The 19,241-nt window shown below is 46.9% G+C and overlaps 1 protein-coding gene across 10 annotated transcripts in view; it reads right to left on the reverse strand.

Moving 5' to 3' along the window:
* Carmil1 (capping protein regulator and myosin 1 linker 1) overlaps positions 1-19,241 on the reverse strand; it is a 263,372-nt gene that overhangs the window by 36,512 nt on the left and 207,619 nt on the right. For 5 of the 10 annotated variants that reach the window (XM_045132262.1, XM_045132261.1, XM_045132265.1 and 2 more), the window contains 2 exons: positions 18,132-18,284; positions 1,989-2,006 (listed from right to left, as the gene is read on the reverse strand). In XM_045132262.1, the coding sequence (XP_044988197.1) occupies positions 1,989-2,006; positions 18,132-18,284 (171 nt within the window). The remainder of the gene's footprint in view (positions 1-1,988; positions 2,007-18,131; positions 18,285-19,241) is intronic. The other 5 variants (XM_045132264.1, XM_045132263.1, XM_045132270.1 and 2 more) reach the window with 1 other exon arrangement.

Below are 19,241 nucleotides of genomic sequence, written 5' to 3' on the forward strand. Positions count from 1 at the left end.
ACCCATTTCTTGAGTTTTGTTTCCCTTCCTTGGAATATTTTCTTCCTTAGTTTTCCACAGAACACATACTTGCTCGATCTTATTGGTTCATTCTTACAACCCCAGTATGTATAAATCTAAACCAAGAGAAAATGTTAAGAATGAACTCCAGTTAGCCACACAAGGGCTTATTTTGAAGGAGAGTTCATGTTTCTTTAGAAACCTGGCTTGGCGGCACTCCTCCTTCCTCGACTCCACACTGTGAAGGACATCTTTTGAGATATGTCAGTTCTCTCCCCCTTCAGTGCCAACATGAAAGGGTTAGTTTCCTCAGATTGTGTCTTAGCGCTCCCTCCCTGGACCTTCCCTGACCTCTGTCAACATCAAAGGACGTTCTGACTTGGGGAAATCGCAGGCTGTGCATCGGATGGAGGTGTCTGCAACTGACGCCAAAGGGCTGTATGCTCCTGGTGGTCCAGTCATGAACCCACTTTTGTCAGAGACTTCAGCCAGAACTCCCAGCCAAGAACAAAAAAAAATTACTTACTTTGGGGCTGGAGAGGTGGCTCAGTGGTTAAGGAATTTGCCTGCAAGGCCTAAGGACCCAGGTTCGATTCCCCAGTATCCAGGTAAAGCCAGTTGCATAAGGTGGCATACGAATGGAGTTCATTTGCAGTGGCTGGAGGCCCTAGCAAGCCCATTCTCTCTATTTGCCTTTCTCTCTCTCTAATGTATAAAAAAATAAATAATATTACAAAAAAGTATTCTGTCAACTTTAAAAAACGCTTACTTTCAAAAATGCATTTTGAGTAAGGAGGGATGATTCCCTACGGGAAAAATGGGTTAACCTTTATCTTTAAATGTAAGTTTAAATGTAAGCCCGAAATGTGGCTATTTTTTCTTGTCTTGACATCGTAAAGCACCGGCAAGTAACCTAGCCCTGGGGCACAGTGTGAGTAAAATAAAGCAGCATGGATATCCACAAGACGGAACATTTTCTCACTGGATCCAAGTTTTACTGCCATAAATGCACAACAGTTCTAACCGCAGCCTAAAAGAGATGTGTCTGCTCTAACCTACCCTAAGCTCAAGTGAGAACTCACACAGGAAGCCAGGTGTGGAGGCGCACGCCTCTCGCCCCAGCGGAGGAGGCTGAGCAAGGAGGGTCGCCGTGAGTTCTAGGCCAACTTGGGGCTACAGAATGAGTTCCAGAGCAGCCGGGCCTAGCATGAGGCCCTGCCTGGAAAACAAAACAAAACAAACCAACAAAAAACTTTTGTGAAACCTTACTAACGATACACACTTTTTTTTTCCCTGTCAGACTCACTTCTAAATGTGTATTTCCTGTGCATATTAATTTCTAAAGAAGAGTTATATTGCTTAAATCACTGTGAAATTAAAGTAGTTTCCTTTTTTTGCTTTAATTTTTGCCAAGTTTGCACAGGGAATAATAAGTAACACTTTCATCCTAAGCTCAAGCATCTTTAATTTTGTTTTTCTGTTTCCTACCTAGGGCTATAAACCCAGGCCTTTCAAAATCACACTAGCTGAAAAACAGATTTAGAAAATCTTCTAATAGAAGCAGCAAATTGTGATGCCAAATTTCTATAACTCTAGGCATGCAACAAGTAACAAGACTGAGAGGGAAGAACACCCGTAGACATTTAAGTCACGAACCACTCATCTTTATTTTTATTTTTATTTTTTTGATCCCGCAAGCACTGTGCACACTGCCCTGTCCGTATGCCAGTTCCCTCTTTACCAACGCTGCCAGCTTTCGGGCACCAGGCTAGGGATATTTTAAATCCATTGCCTCGTTTACTTACTGAGCCCTCTTGTCAAATCCAATCTTGTCTCTAGACAATTGCCTCTTTTATTTCGGGATCTGCAGATAGACAGACTGACTAAATGACAGTCTTCCCCAGAGACCAGCCAGGCAGCTCAGAAGCAAAAGGAGCCCAAAGATGTCAACCGTCGCGGCCAGACGCAGCAGGGCCACCAATACTTACACTTGTACAGCAGAGAGTCTCCGCGCAGCAAAAGGAAAGAGGGGAAAAAAAACATGAATGGAAGAGAGACAAGGCAATAGCGTTAACAGAAAGGGAGAGGGACAGACACCGTTCACGAACCAACGGGGACAGCTAACGTGCGTAATAAAAAGCTTCCGCAGCAGAGCACAGGCGTCCGGCCGAGCCTGTCCTAAGCAGAGGCGCCATTTCAGCTCCAAGAGTCACAAAACTCTTACACACCGGTGCCAGCCCTCGCCAAGGCTGTCTCAAAGTCCACGATGACATCACGGCTTGCCAAGGCTCACTGTAGACAGAAGGCCAAACTAGTATGGGAAAACTCCATGTAGGCCGGTTCCTGCAATAACATGGGGACTGCGCACCCACAGGCAAGTACCGGACCCCGGGAGGATATCATTTCCATTACTCTCTTTTTAAAAATACATTTTCTTTGTTTTTAATTTTAAATTTATTGGGAGGGGGTAGAAGGAGGGAATGGGCACGTTAGTACCTCCAGCCACTGCAAACAAAATCAATCCTTTGGCTTTACTGGCAAGCACCTTAACCACTAAGCCATTTCTCAAGCCCTTTTACTCTTTTCTCTTTAGGATAGAGCCACTTTGACAGTCTCTTGCAACAGGATCTGACACTGAGATCTAGCACTGTGACCGGGTCAGTACAGCTAAAATGGAGGACATCTTGCTGGCTGATAGGAAATGCGGTCACCTCCACATTTTACATTAAATCTCTAACAAATAATTAAAACCCCACAGGTCATCATGAACAATTATCAGAACATCTTACTATATTTAAAATTTATAAAAGGATTAACTCGAAAAATTGCAGTTGTAAAATCGTGTTTTGTAAGCACTTTAACCAATGAGCCACCTCCCCGGGCCAGGGTTTTGGGAGAGCTACGTGAAGTGGCAGAGACTCACGCCATCGTAAACTTTTGGAGGACATGCTTTGACAAAGGCCTCTTCCTCTGCCCGGAGCTGATTTTTCTTAAAGTTCTTTATTTCAATTGTTCATAATAAAACATCAGATAAAAAAAAAATCAGTCTGTGCAAAACAGAGGCAATAGGTAAATAAAAAGCTTGCCTGGTGACCACCATTATGGTCATCAACAGTATTTGCATTAAAAAGGCTTCCATTTTGGCTTAGAGACATGGCTCAGTGGTTAAAGGTGCTTGCTTGCGAACATGCTGGCCCTGTTCAGTTCCCCGTGTCTGCAACACGCCAGATGCATAAAGTGGAGCATGTGTCTCAAATTCGTTTGCAGTGGCAAGTGCCCTGGAATGCCCATTCTCTCCCTCTCTTTCTCTGCTTAAAAATAAATAAATATACTTTTTTAATTAGAAAAAAACAGAAAGGTTGACATATACATTGAAACATAAAAATCAGGGCTGGGGAAGACGGCCCAGTGGTTAAAGGCACTTGCTTGCAAAGCCTGATGGCCTGGGCTCAAATCCTCATTTCCTATGTAAAGTCAGATGCCCACCGTGGCAATGTGACTAGAGTTTGTTTGGAGTGGCAACAGGTACTGGCATGCCCTTTCCTCCTCCTCCTCCTCCTCCTCCCTCCCTTGCAAATAAACAAGTGTGAAAATGAGAGAGTGTCAAACCAATTTTAAGGAGGTGCTGCTGGGAGAAGAGGGGAGGGGGAGATGGCCACTGGTGGTGACCACTACTATTCTGCTATTGTGCACTTTTTATGTCATTCAGGATTCTTCACCTATTCCCGAGCACCTCCTGTGTGCTGGGTCCTCTTGAGGAGGGGCCGGGCGGCAGTGAAGACGGGCTCGGTGCTGGGTGGGTACCTGCGCCCACCATCGCAACCTCGTGGCACATCCGCCTCTGGCTGTACAGGGTACTGAGAATAACGCATTTGATACCGTGGAATACTTTCTAATAGTTTCTTAGGATACCCCAAAAAGTCTGTTCAGGACCGATTCGGGAATCACTTTGGACTCTTGGGGACCATGGATTATCGAGACTGACAGCAGAGGTGCCACCTGGAGCTCGGCTGAATGACTCCACACGGCCACCAACACAGCCACCCACCTCCTCACGGGGAACAACGGCTAAATGACTGAGTTCACCGGGAGTTTGGAATGAAATGTGACAGATTACAACATGATGAGAAAACCTGGTTTCTTAAAGTAACTCGGGTTGGGATAAAAAAGCCCACGCCTTTAATCCCAGCACTTGGGAGGCAGAGGTAGGGGGACTGTTGTGAGTCCGAGGACAGTTTGGGACTACAGAGTAAATTCCAGATCTGCCTGGGCTTGAGCGAGCATCTATCTTGAAAACAATGCAAAACAAAAAACAAGCAACCCTTCAATGAGATATATTTATTTTATTTTTATTTATTTATTTGAGAGAGGGAAAGAGGCAGAGAAAGAGAGAGAGAGAGAGAAAAAAATGGGCGCACCAGGGCTTCCAGTCACTGCAAACGAACTCCAGACACATGTACCACCTTGTGCATCTGGCTTACGTGGGCCCTGGGGAATCAAACCAAGGTCCTCTAGCTTTGCAGGCAAGTGTCCTAACCGCTAAGCCATCTCCTCAGCCCTATATTTATTTTATTGTTGTATCTGTTTCCTGTCTGCTAGTGTGGTAAAACTTCCTCATGGACCCGAGCGGTTCAAGGACAGCGTCCACTGCTTTGGTCATTAGACTTCTCACGAGTACACAGTTATTCTTTCCCCTTAACTATTTAATAGAAACACTTTGATATTAATAAGAAAACACAGACAAGGAGGTGGCGGCTGAGGATAAAGGACGGTGCACTGTTCACTTCCTCCTCCGGGCACTAACACTGCTGCCGCTACCAAACACTTTATTTCTTCTTCTCCTCTGTGTCACTCTCCTTTTGCTCTTCCCACAGATTTTAGCTAAAGCATTTAAAGTTTGCTAATATCTTGACATGTCACCCTTAAATACTTCTGCATAAATGTCCTAAGAAATGGGCTGGAGAGATGGGTCAGTGGTTAAAGGCACTTGCTTGCAATGCTTGATGGCCTGGGTTCGATTCCCTACCCACTTAAAGTGAGATACACAAAATGGTGCATGCGTTTGGAGTTCATTTGCTATAGCAGGAGGCCCTGGCATGCCCATTCCCCCCACTCTCAAATAATATTTAAATCATATTTCAAGAATTATTTCTCCAACATAACCATGCATGATTGATACATGGGAGGAAATCAATAACCATTTCCTAATATTTCATTCATATCCTATAGTTTACACCCAAATTTCCTCAATAAAGTTTCTTTTGCGTTTTAATGTTTTTGGGTTTTTTAATTTTTAAAAAATATTTTTACTTATTTCTTTGCAAGCAGAGAGAGATAGGAGAGAAACAGACAGAGAAACTGGGCATGCCAGGGCCTCTAGCCACTGTAAATGAACTCCAGACACATGAGCCACTTTGTGCATCTGGCTTTACGTGCGCACTGGGGAATCGGGCTCTGATTGTTCAGCTCTGCAGGAAAGTGCCTGAACCACTAAGCCATCGCTACAGCCCTTCACGTTATTTTTTATTTAATTTTGTTTTCTTCGAGGTAGGGTCTCACTCTAGCCCAGGCTGACCTGGAATTGACTATGTAGTCTCAGGGTGGCCTTGAACTCATGGCGATCCTCCTACCTCTGCCTCCCGAGTGCTGGGATTATAGGCGTGCGCCACCACACCTGGCTCCTTCACATTATTTTTGAGACAGGATCTCATGTAGCCCAGTCTGGTCTCAAACTTGCCATGTACTTGAAAATGTCCCTGAATTCCTAATCCTCCTGCTTCTACCCCCAAGTGCCAGGATGTAAAGCCACCTTGCCCAGCCTTCATCAGTTATCTTTCAAACATACAACGTCCCCCTTTCAGATTCAGGATCTAACGGGGAATGTCTACCTTCAGCCTCTTTCTTCAAGTCCAGCGCCCTGCCCTGGCTCTGCTTCTCTTCTTCATAGGACTGACTGCCTTGAAGAGCCTGGGCCGTTACAAAGGAGGTCCCACGTCTACATTTGGCTGCCTGCTTCCTCGTGAGACACGGGGAAAACACTTGTAGCAAGTCTGTCCCACAAGGGACCCTGTGACCTGTTAGATGACTCCTGACAGGTGACCCACAACTGCTAAGAATGTGGTTGGAGCCCCTCCGCTGGGGCGGGGACTTCTCAAATGCCCCGCTGTCAAGCTGCGTTCCTGGGTCCACGCTGATGGCTGCTCTGAGTGAACTCGGCAAAGCCCGTCTTCAGTAACCACTGGCGCTTCTTGCTGAAGTCATGACCACCAGCGGGGCTGCAGAACTGGAACTTTCTACCACTCTTTTGTTATTGTATCTATCAGCTGTAATTCTTTCACAAACCCCCCCCGATTCTTTTTGTTTGAAAGACAGAGGAGAGGGGAGAAAGAGAATGGGCGTGCCAGGACCTCCAGCCACTGCAAATGAACTCCAGACGCGTGCGCCACTCTGTGCACCTGGCTTACGTGGATTCTGGGGAATCGAACCTGGGTCCTCAGGCTTCGCAGGCAAGCGCCTGAACCGCTAAGGCATCTCCCCAGCCCCTTATTACCAAGAATCTGTAGATGTTTCAGAAAGATTTCATGTGCATGTGCGTGCACACACACGCTTGTGTCACGACACGTGTGGAGGTCGGAAGACAACTTTAGCCTCTCTCCGTGCCATCCCACTTCATTTGAGGCGAGGCTTCTTTTGATCTCTCCCTGATGCTATCGTTCTTGTTGCACTCACTGACAGCTTCCAGAAAATTCCCCCGTCTCTGCCTGTCACCTCGCTGTCGAAGCTCTGGGAACTCCACCAAGGCTTCTGGGTTTTGTTTCTGTGTGTTGTGGGGTGGTCTGAGGATCAGACTGGGAACTCAGGCTTTCGCGGCAAGCGCTGTATCTGCTGAGCCACCTCCGCGCCCCGTAATCTGTGCGCGTCACAACTGCGTCACGAGCGCTTACTGTCACATTTCTTTCTGGTGCTCGGAGCTCCACAGGAGTCCTTTCACTCTGGCCTCTGTGTCCTTTGAGATAATCTTCTTGGATTCCGTGTCAATCCTTATTCTTTGATCTAAGACGTCCCGGCTGAACCTGTCCTTTATGGTGTACTTTTAAATGGATCTAGATAATCCCTGTTCAATGAACTACATTTTAAAACTTAAGTTCCAACTAGATTGCTTGCTGGCTCAATGCTCAAGAGGAACTCAAACTAGTTCTCAATGGGTTTACACCCACAAATGTCTATCCAAACAATGTTATCACATTTGTGGCATAAAAAGTGGGTTTTTTTTTTAATTTATGTTATTTCTTTAAGAGAGAGAATAGGTGCACCAGAGCCATCAGCCACTGTAAGCAAACTCCAGATGCATGTGTCACCTTGTGCACCTAGCTTACGTGGGTCCTAGGGAATAGAACTTGAGTACTTTGGCTTTGTGGGTGTGGTGGTTTGATTCAGGTGCGCCCCATAAACTTAGGTGTTCTGAATGCTAGGTTTCCAGCTGATGGAGATTTGGGAATTAACACCTCCTGGAGGGAGTGTATTGTTGGGGGCAGGCTTACGGGTATTATAGCCAGTTTCCCATGCCAGTGTTTGGCACACTCTCCTATTGCTATTGTCCACCTGATGTTGGCCAGGGGGTGATGTTCACCCTCTTGCTCACGCCATTTTCCCCTGCCATCATGGAGCTTCCCCCTCAAGCCTGTAAGCCAAAATAAACCTCTTTTTTCCCCCACAAGCTGCTCTTGGTTGGGTGATTTCTACCAGCAATGCAAACCTGACTGTAGACAGCAGACAAATGCAGTAAACACTGAGCCGTCTCTCCAGCCCTAGAAAGTAATTTTCATTGCATCCCAATATTGAAAAGTCTGAGGGGCTATAAATCAGTTGAGGACAGAGACGCTGGTTCCATTATGGCCACTGTAAGCCTAAAGACAGGGAGGGACATGGAAGCTGTAAATTCTGAGAAAGCTGCCCAGGAGGAGTGGACGAAAGGAAGACTGATTGGAGACGCAGTGACGTCTCACAAATCCTCCCAGCAGCTCACAGCACCCCATTAATTTTTATATCCGTACTTTCATTCCACATAAAACTGAACTGGCATCACAATGTTCAAACCAAACACCAGCGGCAGCACCAGCCAGGGCTTTGTGGAGGTCAGGGCAGAACAGCGTCCTGGATTTGAAATGGCTCATTCTCTTGTGTTTCAGATAGACAAACATTTTATGATAAAATCTGATTTAAAAATATTATTTATTTTTGAGAAGAGATGGGGGAGGAAGAGAAGGAGAGACAGAGAAAATGAGCATGGGCATTCCAGGACTTCCTGTCATTGCAAACAAACTCCAGATGCATGTGCCACACTGTGTATCTGGATTTATGTGAGTGCTGGGGAATTGAACCCAGGACAGCAGGCTTTGCAAGCAAGTACTTTTAAATGCTGAGCCATCACCCCAGGCCATAAAATTATATGTTTGCCTTCTCTTTACTATATTTTCACCAGGATGGGAAGCAGTTCACTTTTTATCCATCTTAAATCATCTTGAAAGCTCTACAAAGGTGAAATTTCATGCTCCAGTATCTTTTCACTAATGAATAAAACTAATATGTTTTTAGATCAGTCTAAAGGATGAAATCATCAGATACTAATTTCAGGCAAATCTTTCTTTCTTTCTTTCTTTCTTTCTTTCTCTCTCTCTCTCTCTCTCTCTCTGTGTGTGTGTGTGTGTGTGTGTGTGTGTTTGACAAGGATCTTGTGTGATCCAGGCTGACCTTGAACTCCTGGTCTTCCCAAGGGCTGGGATTACAGGTGTGCACCACCACACTGGCTCAAACAAATATATATATGTTTTGATTAAGAGTATTTCTTAGGGTTAGACAGATGGCTTAGAGGTTAAGGCACTTGCCTGCGAAGCCTAAGAACGCATGTTCGAATCTCCAGGTCCCACAGAGCTAGATGTAGTGACACAAGCATGCAATATCTCACATGAGCACAAGGGGGCGCACACATCTAGCGTTTGTTCACAGCAGTTGCAAAAGGCCTTGGCCCTCTCTCTCTCTCTCTCTCTCAAAAATAAAATGAAAAATAAAAAATAAAGACTATGTGTTTGTGCTGCTGGACACAGAGGCATAAAATCCGCCAGTATCAGGTTAGTTCCCAGTAGGACCACATGAAAATAAAAGGCTTCTGCCCGCACAAGAAACATTCAACCCAGAGACAGCCAATAGAATGGGAGAACCCTTTGGCAGTTAGGTATCTGACAAGATGATTAATACCTAGAATATACAAAGAACTAAAAACAAAACATGGACCCAACCAAAAAGCAAGCTATGGAGCTGAACAGAGAGTTCTCAAAGGAAGGAACACAAATGTCTAGTAAATATCTAAAAACATGCTCATTACCATTAGTCATCAGGGAAATGCAAATCAATACCACCCTTCCATTCCAGTCTGAATGGCTACTATCAAGACAAAATAAAAACATACAAGAGACAGTGAGGATGCAGGCAGAGGGAAGGACCCTTATTCGCTGGTGGTGGGAACCCAGGCTCATACGGCCATTATGGCCAGCAGGGTGGAGGTTCCTCACACAGCTAAAAGCAGGATCCAGCTCAGCCAGTCCTGGACGTCTACCCTCAGGACCCAACACGTTACTATGGAGACACCTGCCAGCCCTGCTTGTTGCTGCTGTAGTCACAACAGCTGGGAAATGGAATCAACATAGATGCTCACCAACTGATAATGAGATCATGAGAACGCAGTGCACATATACGATGAATGGAGTTGTATTCAACTGTAAGTAAAAATGAAGCCAGGCGTGGTGGCGCACACCTTTAATCCCAGCACTTGGGAGGCAGAGGTAGGAGGATCACCATGAGTTGAGAAAACATAGTGAATTCCAGGTCAGCCTGGGCTAGAGGGTGAGAGCTTACCTCAAAAACAAACAAACAAACAAACAAACAAACAAACAAAAGTAAGAGGAGTCATGAAATCTGCAGGAAAGTGGGTGGAATGGGATCATACACTGACTCAGAAAGGCCACATGTTCTCTCCCATATGCAGATCCTACTTTGAATTCCTAGACTCGTGGGTCTGAGCCAGAATGAGGTCTGCAGAGCCTTGCTGGAGGAGGCGCGTCCCAGGGGGTGGTGGGACGTGGGCCTTGGGATTTCATAACCCGCCGCTGGCCCGTGCTAAGTAGCTCGTTCTTGCTGTTTTCTCCCGGCTGATGTGACAAGACGCGACTCTGTTGCCTATTCTTATGCTTTCCTCGCCATGAGGACACTTCCCCGGAAACAGCAAGCGGAAATAAACCCTTTCTTCCCATAGGCTGCCTGTTCCGGTTGAATGTTTTGTCCCAGCAATGAGAAGGTAAATAAAACGAAGGGTGGTTTTCAGAGGCCCAAAAGGTTAGCTCTCTACTTTCTAAAGTGGTACCATTTTGTTTTTCTTTTTTTTTAAAGTAAAAGGTAGTACAGGGGGCTGGAGAGATGGCTTAGTGGTTAAGCACTCGCCTGGGAAGCCTAAGGACCCCGGTTCAAGGCTAGATTCCCCGGGACCCACATAAGCCAGATGTACAAGGGGGCGCACGTGTCTGGAGTTTGTTTGCAATGGCTGGAGGCCCTGGTGTGCCCATTCTCTCTCTCTCTCTTTCCTTCTTTCTCTCTTGGTCTATCACTCTCTAACAAATACATAAAAATAAACAAAAAAACAGCTTTAAAGGTAGTACAAGATAAACAAGTTAATAAGTCTGTTAGCAGACCACTTGATTATGAACTGCTGGAGAACTGGGTATGGTGGTGCATTCTTGTAAATGCCAGCACTTGGGAGGAGGAGGCAGGAGGATAAGGAACTCAAGGACAGCCTTGCTGTATAGAGTTTGAGGACTGCACAAGATCCTGTCTTAACACACACACACAAAGGGAGGGGGAAGAGGCATGGCAGAGGAACTGCCAGTATCAGAAAATGAGGCAATTTCTTTAAACCAACAGAAAATAGTATCTTGACCAGGTCAAGTAGGCCTTCATTGAATTTAAATATGTATTCAAAAGCTTAAAAGTTACACTGAAATTTGCAGTATTTGAATTTCTTAAGGGAACATAAGTGCTGCTTTATCACTGAAGACGAGATTCACAGAGATGTGCTCTGCAGTCGTCCAAGCCCATTAAACTTCTTCCCCAGGAAACAGCAGCAGGGTATGAATGGCCCTTGCGTGTGAGTATCCTCTGACTTCAAACTGGCACGACACTCATTCACAGACCTGAAAGAATTCACTGAGTCTGCTGGGGGAAGAAGACTCTCCATCCACTCAGTGTGCTACCGAAACTCCAAGCTGCTAGACTTTTTAAAAATATTTTTTTTCGGGGATGGAGAGACGGCTTAGTGGTTAAGGCGTTTGCCTGCAAAGCCAAAGGACCCATGTTCTATTCCCCAGGACCCACATTGGCTAGATGCCCGAAGGGGCGCATGTATCTGGAGTTCATTTGCAATGGCTGGAGGCCTTGGCATGACCACTCTCTCCCCCTCTTTCTCTCTCTCAAATAAATAATTTTTAAAAAATTTTTTTTTTCATGTAACTTATTAACTTTCAAGTTTGATTAAGTTTAGAGCAAGTTAAGGTAAAAGTTTAATTAAATCTTATGAAAGCACTTCACCATTATATTGTAGGGTTTTGTTTTGTCGTGTTTTGTTATGTTGAGGCTGACCTGGAACTCACAGGGCTCCTCCTACCTCACCCATGCCGCCACACCCGACACACCGTAGCAATTTTGAGGGATTGTGACGACCTCAGTTGTCCTTAAGGCTCATAAAATGGCATCTCTATTGCTAGCTGCTTCTGAATTTCTGCAGAAACATATAAGCTGCTAGATTTAAAAAAAAAAAAATTATGAGAAAGCAAGAGAGAGAGTGAGAGAAACAGAGAATTGGGATGCCAGGGCCACAAGCCACAGTAATCGAAATGCAGACACGTGTGCCACCCTGTGTGTATGTAAGCCTCTGGGTTTTAAAGGTGGTGACATATTACAGGTAATGTATCAGAAACGCACCCCCCCCATACCCTGAGCGCCCACGAGAAGCCCACGTGGAAGGCCGCCGCTCTAAAATCCCGAGTTCCCCTAAGGCCCCGCTGTGGGGCAGGAACAGATGGTCTGCGGGCCGTGCACCCCCCCGAGGAGGCGCACCCCAGCCCGTTCCCACAGGTGAGTGCGTCCGTGTATGAAGATGGTAAGAAATACGTGCCAGGTAAGAAATAGGTGCCAGGCATGGTGGCACACACCTTTAATTCTAGCACTTGGGAGGCAGTGGTAGGAGGATCGCCATTAGCTCGAGGCCACCCTGAGACCACACAGTGAGTTCCAGGTCAGTTTGGGCTAAAGCGAGACCCTACTTTGAAAAACCAAAAATGAAAATAACTAACTAAATAAAAAGAGAGTAGGGGGCTGGAATGATGGCTTAACAGTTAAGGCTCTTGCCTGCAAAGCCTAAGGACCCATGTCCGTCTCTCCAGATCCCACGTAAGCCAGATGCACAAAGGTGAGACAAGTGTAAGGTCACACATGCCCACTAGGTGGCACAAGCATCTGGCATTTGATTACAGTGGCTGAGGCCCCGACCCACAAATTCTATCTCCCTCCTTCTGCCTCTCTCTCTCTCTCTCTCTCTCTCCCTCTCTCTTTCATCTCTCTCTCTCCCTCTCTCTTAAAAAGAAATTTTAAAAAAGGATAGAGGCAGGAAGAGTCTCAGTGGTTAAAGGTGCTTGTTTGCGAAATCTGTTGAACCTGGTTCGATTCCCCAGTACCCACATAGAGCCAGATGTGCAAAGCGGTGCATGAGTCTGGAGTTTGTTTGCAGCAGCTAGGGGCCCTGGTGCACCCATTCTCCCTCTCTCTATCTCTCTCATAAATAAACAAATAAAGCTTAAAAAAAAAACAAAAGAGTTATCCAGTCAGCATATCACAGGGTCACAAGATAAAAAAAAAAATGAACAAGCAGGGGCTCGGGAGATGGTTCAGTGGGCGCAGTCCTCGGTATGTAAGAGGGACAACCCGGATTTGGACTCCCAGAGCTCACTAGAGCCAGAGGAGGCAGCAGAAGCAAGTGCAATCCCGACACAGCCTGTGAGGTGGGAGGCGGAGACAGGAGAGTCTCCAGAGGCTCGTGGGCCAGCCGGCCTGACGTACACGCTGGGCAGCAAGAGACCCTGCTCACACAAGGTGGAAGGTGAGAACTGCCACCCAAAGCTGTCCTCTGACCTCCACGTGTGTGCCAGGGCACACGTCTGCGCGTGCATGCACGCACACACACACACACAAAATGAAAATAGAATAAAAATGAAATGAACAAGGAGACTTTACAAACATTTGATATTTGATGGGGGGGGGGCTGCAGAGATTGCTCAGTGGCTAAGGCACTTGCCTGCAAAGCGTAAGGACCGGGGTCGATTCCTCAGGACCCACCACATAAAGCCAGACGTGCAAGATGGCACATGTGTCTGGAGTTGTCTGCAGAGGCTAGAGGCCCCGGCACGCCCATTCCATTCTCACTGACAGTCTCTCAATTAAATAAATAAATAAACAAACAAATAAATCAAATACGTTAAAATACTTGATTCTCTTCCTTAAAGATATACAAAAATGTCTCACGTGTCTGGCAGTGAGTGGAGGCTACAGAAGCCTCACAGGTTATTCTCCTAGTTCTTATTCTTCCCCCAACCTGCACCAGCTGAGCTGCATTACTTCCTAGTTTCTTTCAGGTTAAAGAAAAAGACAATTTAACTTTTTGAGACAAAGAGGGTTGTTTTATATTTATTTGGTTTTAGTTTGCTTTACTGCTTCCCTTTCTAACACTCTGCTTCAAAGGAACATCTGAACCTGGTACGGCTGGTGCCAACCTCTGATGCCAGCACATGGGAGGAAGAGGCAGAAGGATCAGGGCTTCAAAGTCATCCTCAGGCACATACAGAGTTTGAGGCCAGCCTAGGTTGTCAGGCCCTGGCTAAAAAACAAAAATGCATGCTGGAGGGAGGTATACTTTTTCCTTGACTTTCTTTCCCCTTAACTAACAGCTATAAACCCAACCCTGGAAGGGCGAGGCAGGAGAAATGCCTGGAGTCTGAGGCAAGCCTGGGCTATAATGCCAGGCCCTGTCTCAAGAAGCAGAGGAGGAGTGTGGGGCACAAAATCTACTATATCTATTACAACATAATCAAACAGTTTTTTTAATTTTATTTGAGACAGAGAGAGAGACACAGAGAGAGAGAGAGAGAGAGAGAGAGAATTGATGCACCAGGGCCTCAGGCACAGCAATCAAAAGCCAGGCACTTGCGCCACCTAGTGGGCATGTGAGACCTTGCACTTGCTGCACCTTTGTGCAGCTGCCTTATGTGGGATCTGGAGAGTCTAACAGGTCCTCAGGCTTCACAAGCGAGCACCTTAACCACTAAGCCACCTCTCCAACCCTCAAATACAATTTTGTATTCACTGAGGGGCCAGCTTCGGTGCCCATATCAGTAAATAGATTTGTTACTTTGGAATGTCCAAGGGAACAGCCCTCAGTCCTATGCTAGGTAGAAAAGCATGTGTCTAGCATCCTGCAAAGTGACCAAACCCAGCGTCACCTCAGCAGCAGCAGCAGCAGCAGCAGCACCCTCTCTACCCGATGCGGGCTTCCTTCCAGGCCAGAAAGGTGGCTTGGGTGAAAAGATCCCCAATGATCCTGACCATTCTCAGCATCACAGTTGGTCCGGGGTCCTGACTTCCTGGATCACTCATGACTCATTAAACAGCCTTAAGCTTAACTCTGGCTTTCTACTTAGCTACTCATTAGCTCATTAGGTCAGAACAATGATTGGAGGAAAAAAGCACTAGACTGTAGTATACTGTCTACACGTACAGAGGTTGACAAAAAAAAAAAAGTTTAAAAAACACTGGAGCCAGGCTGGAGAGATGGCTTAGCGGTCAAGGCACTTGCCTGCGAAGCCGAAGGATCCAGGTTCAATTCTCCAGGTCCCACGTTAGCCAGATGCACATTGTGGCACATGCATCTGGAATTTGTTTACAGTGGCTAGAGGCCGTAGCATGCCCATTCTCTCTCCCTCTCACCCTCCGTAATTCTGTATCTAATAAATAAATAAAATGATTTTAAAAAACTAGATCAAAAGTTGCAATTTTTTCACAACAAACTTTCTGCTCACCTACTGTCATCTTACTTCATAGCGAGCTCTGCCTTGTGTCTTTGTCACCCATAAAACACCCCCCAGAGGCTTGCACATGGCGCCCCAGGAGGACCAGGAACTCCAGCTGGGAATGAGGCCCTCTGCTTGTCCACCTGACTCATCCAACCCCCCAGAGCCTTGCATACAGCACTGCAGGAGAACCAGGGCCTTGGGCTGGGACTGGGCCCTGCCGATCTTCCATCGGAACCGAAGAACAGACTCCTCTCCTCACCAAGTCAGCCTGAGAGTTTGGCCCACACATATCTCCTCCTGCAGAGAGAGGAGGGGTCCAGCTTGCTTCACCCCAGATCCAGACGTGTTCCTGCATCTGAATTTAGTGTAGTGATTCCTGTCCTCCACCCTCACCTCACGAACTGTACTTAAAGAAAGCAACCCTTTTCTTCCTCTCACAAAAACAAAGACACATCCACCAATCAAATAAGCCACACACACACACACACACACACACACACTTACACAAGTAAAACCTAGTTCATCTAGCTGGGTCCATCTTTAAGCAGCAACATGCCCCCTCCCCCAACCAGGTCACCCATAATCTGACCAACACAAAACCTCAGCTCCTGCTCTACCCTTTATTTCTTTCCAACTCACATGCCACCAAGTAAGACTGGCAGGAACTAAGAACTGTAGAGATGGCTTAGCGGTTAAGGCGCTTGCCTGCAAAGTGACTCCCCAGGACCCACGTAGGCCAGATGCACACAAGGTGGCGCATGCCACTGGAGTTCGTTCACAGTGGCTGGAGGCCCTGGCGCGCCCATACTCTCTCTCTCCATCTGCCTCTTTCTCTCTCTCTCAAAGAAATAAATAAAATATATATTAAAAATTCTAATTAGGATAGATTTCCCATTACTGATACTATTTTATGGCTAGTCTCAGAGCTCTCTGGAATGACTGCCCGGTGATAACAGTGTCAAACTTCTAATGTCTCCAAATGTAAATATTTTAGGCCCTTATTAAACATGCATTTGTAGGGAATTGGGCCAATAGGTCTTCAAGAGCTAGACAATTTCCTCCGTGCCGATGGAACATATGTGTACACGACCCCGGCAGTTACAGAGCCACGCAAGTCTCCGTTTGGCTAGGAACGGTGTCCCTTGGAAGACAGGGCTGCACTTCCGGGTTGGTTTTACTTGCTGCTTCCCCTGCGCCTGGCAGGGCGTCCCATGCACAGCCTGGAGTGTCCCGTCCACAGGGTTTCCAAGCGAGGCAACTCTTGATGCACCATGTTGTCTTCCAGCCCAGAAAACTAATACTAGCCAAGTCAGACGGCCTGATTTTGAAAGTCCAAAACCTGCCCTAGCCTTAATAATAGCTAAACTTAAAAATGACTAAATCTGGGGCTGGAGAGATGGTTCAGGGGTTAACATGAAACTGCTAGCTTGCAAAGCCTTATGGCCTGGGTTCGATTCCCCAGGACTCACGTAAGTCCAGATGCACAAACCGGCACAATGTGCCTGGAGTTCACTGGCAGTGGCAGGAGGCCCTGGCATGTCCCCTTCCGTCTTTCAAACAAGTAAAAGCATTTTAAAAATTACTAAGTCAGGTGCAATGGCTAATAGTGATCATCAACCCGGCAGGATGTAAATCTCTGAGCTCTGTAAGGGAATCTAGGTTAGGTTAGCTGAGGCGGGGAAGACCTAACCAAGGGTGGCAGCGTTCCAAGAGCTGGACCCCCAGACTGGATCACCGCGGGCGGGTGAGCATTCAAATCTCTCTGTTTCATGACCGTTAACTCGGTGTGACCAGCTACCCCCGCTCCTGGTCTCCTGCCTCGCCACCAAGATGGTCTGTTTTCCCCAGAACCGAGAGTCAGGATAAACCCTTCCCCCTGACGGAGCTTCTTGTCAGATAACTTGAGCATAGCAAAGAGAAAAGTAATCGACACAAGAAGCTGATGAAGAAACATTTTGGCCTAAAATATTCACATTATCATGAGAGGAGAAATGTGTTAACTACTAGAGTCTGGCCACAGCAGTGCACCACAGAAAGTTTAGCAAACGGGACGGGCTAGGAACTAAGACCCCCTGTTAGGGAATGCCCAACAAGAACGCCAGATTACGTAGATTAGGCTGACTCTCACCTGCTCAAAAGACACACATTTAAAGGCATGCCAAAAAAATAGTGAGGGGGTTGGAGATGGCTTAGCAGTTAAAATACTTGCTTGCAGAGCCTAAGGACCCAGGTTCAATTCCCCAGTACGCACATAAACCAGATGCACAAGGTGGCGGCACATGCACCTGGAGTTCATTAGCAGTGGCCAGAGGCCCTGGTGCACCCATTCTCTCTCTCTCTCAAATGAAACATATAAATAAAATAAATTGTGAGGAAGAAGTAAGGCAAGACTAGTCACCCAGCGTATTTCATTTGCAAAAAAAAAAAAAAAAATCTTACACCTGTCTAATGGATGACCAATAGTTTTATTTAAAGATATTTTCTGGTCACAAAAGATCATTACAGATTATCAAATGCGTGTCTTCTTTTTTTTTGTTTGTTTGTTTTTCGAGGTAGGGTCTCACTCTGGTCCAGGCTGACCTGGAATTAACTCTGTCATCTCAGGGTGGCCTTGAACTCATGGCAATCCTCCTACCTCTGCCTCCCGAGTGCTGGGATTAAAGGCGTGCGCCACCACGCCCGGCTTCAAATGTGCTTCTTCTAATTAACTTGGGGATGCTCTTCCCCCATGACAGCTACAGGGATGCAGAATGGGGCCAGGTAAGCGTGGGCTCCTGAAATTAAAGTGCAATAGCCCATGCCAACAGCACTGAGAGATATATGCCCGTGTGTGTGTGTGTGTGTGTGTGTGTGTCAGTGGGATGGGGTCATCTGGACAGATTTCAAACAGTGACACTGAAACAAAACCCCCACCAGCCGAGTGCCATGGCTGGAGCCATGCCACTGCCAACGGACGCATCTTACCATACACGTGTCCAGGTCCTCCAGCCGCTCCACCTCGGTGAGTTCCTCCGCCACCGCGGGCTGTGCCCGCTTCGCCACTTTCTCCGCGGCCAGCTCGATCTCCAGGGACTCCTGCTGAGGGAGGCTCTTGCCTTGCCTGCTGAAGTGGTCAGCCTAGGGCCAGAGGCCGCGGGGAGAAATGCCAACAGCTGGTTAGCTGCATTCCCGAACATGTCTTCCACAAGATGGCGCAGAAGAGCCACCTTGACAAGCAATCAAAATCTTTTTTTTTTTTCAGACATATGCCCATATGTTGATAAAATACACAGAAGAAAAATTTGGAAGTGCTTGGACATTGTGGTCATGCCAAACTGCTCCAGACATGTCTCAATCCTTCCTGTTGATTTCTTTTTATTTTTTAGTTTTTCGAGGTAGGGTCTCGCTGTAGCTCAGGCTGACCTGGAATTTGCTATGGAGTCTCATGGTGGCCTCGAACACAAGGCGATCCTCCTACCTCTGCCTCCCAAGTGCTGGGATTAAAGGCGTGCGCCACCACGCCCGGCCCCTGTTGATTTCTTGACTAGCGAATGGTCATGGACTGGTGACACTCGTGGGGTCAGCTCCGTCCTCAGGCCACTCTTGAGCAGTGATGCTGGAGATAGATGTCTTGTGTTTTGGACTTCAAAAGGAGTCCTGGCTGTGCACCTTACAGAGCACACTCAGGATGTGGAGGCAGGAGGATCAGGAGTAGAAGGCCAGCCTATGTTACATGAGATCCTGTCTTTAAGCCAAAAAAAAACCAAAAGCTCTTGCATGTGTGCCTTGGAGGACACTGAAGAGCTTGAGAGACAGGTAAGTTTCGGGGGGCACTTTCCACAGGGGATCGTGTGCGTGGTGGTGCGGAACCCATTCAGAGACAGAGAGAATCTCTCTCCACACGGGTCCTATCTGAGGCCCCTGCTGGCCACTCACTGCACTGTGCCTGTAGCTTCCTGTCACCTCCTCCTGTTCCCTCCCCACCCGTGTTCTCTCCAGAAGAAGCCATTCTAGCCCAGCATGGTCACACACGCCTAGAACCCTAGCACCAGGAAGGTGAAGGCAGAACTGTCATGAGCGCACGTTAACTAAAAA

This window comes from Jaculus jaculus, chromosome 13 (assembly GCF_020740685.1).
Source record: "Jaculus jaculus isolate mJacJac1 chromosome 13, mJacJac1.mat.Y.cur, whole genome shotgun sequence".
Taxonomy (NCBI): Eukaryota; Metazoa; Chordata; class Mammalia; order Rodentia; family Dipodidae; genus Jaculus; species Jaculus jaculus.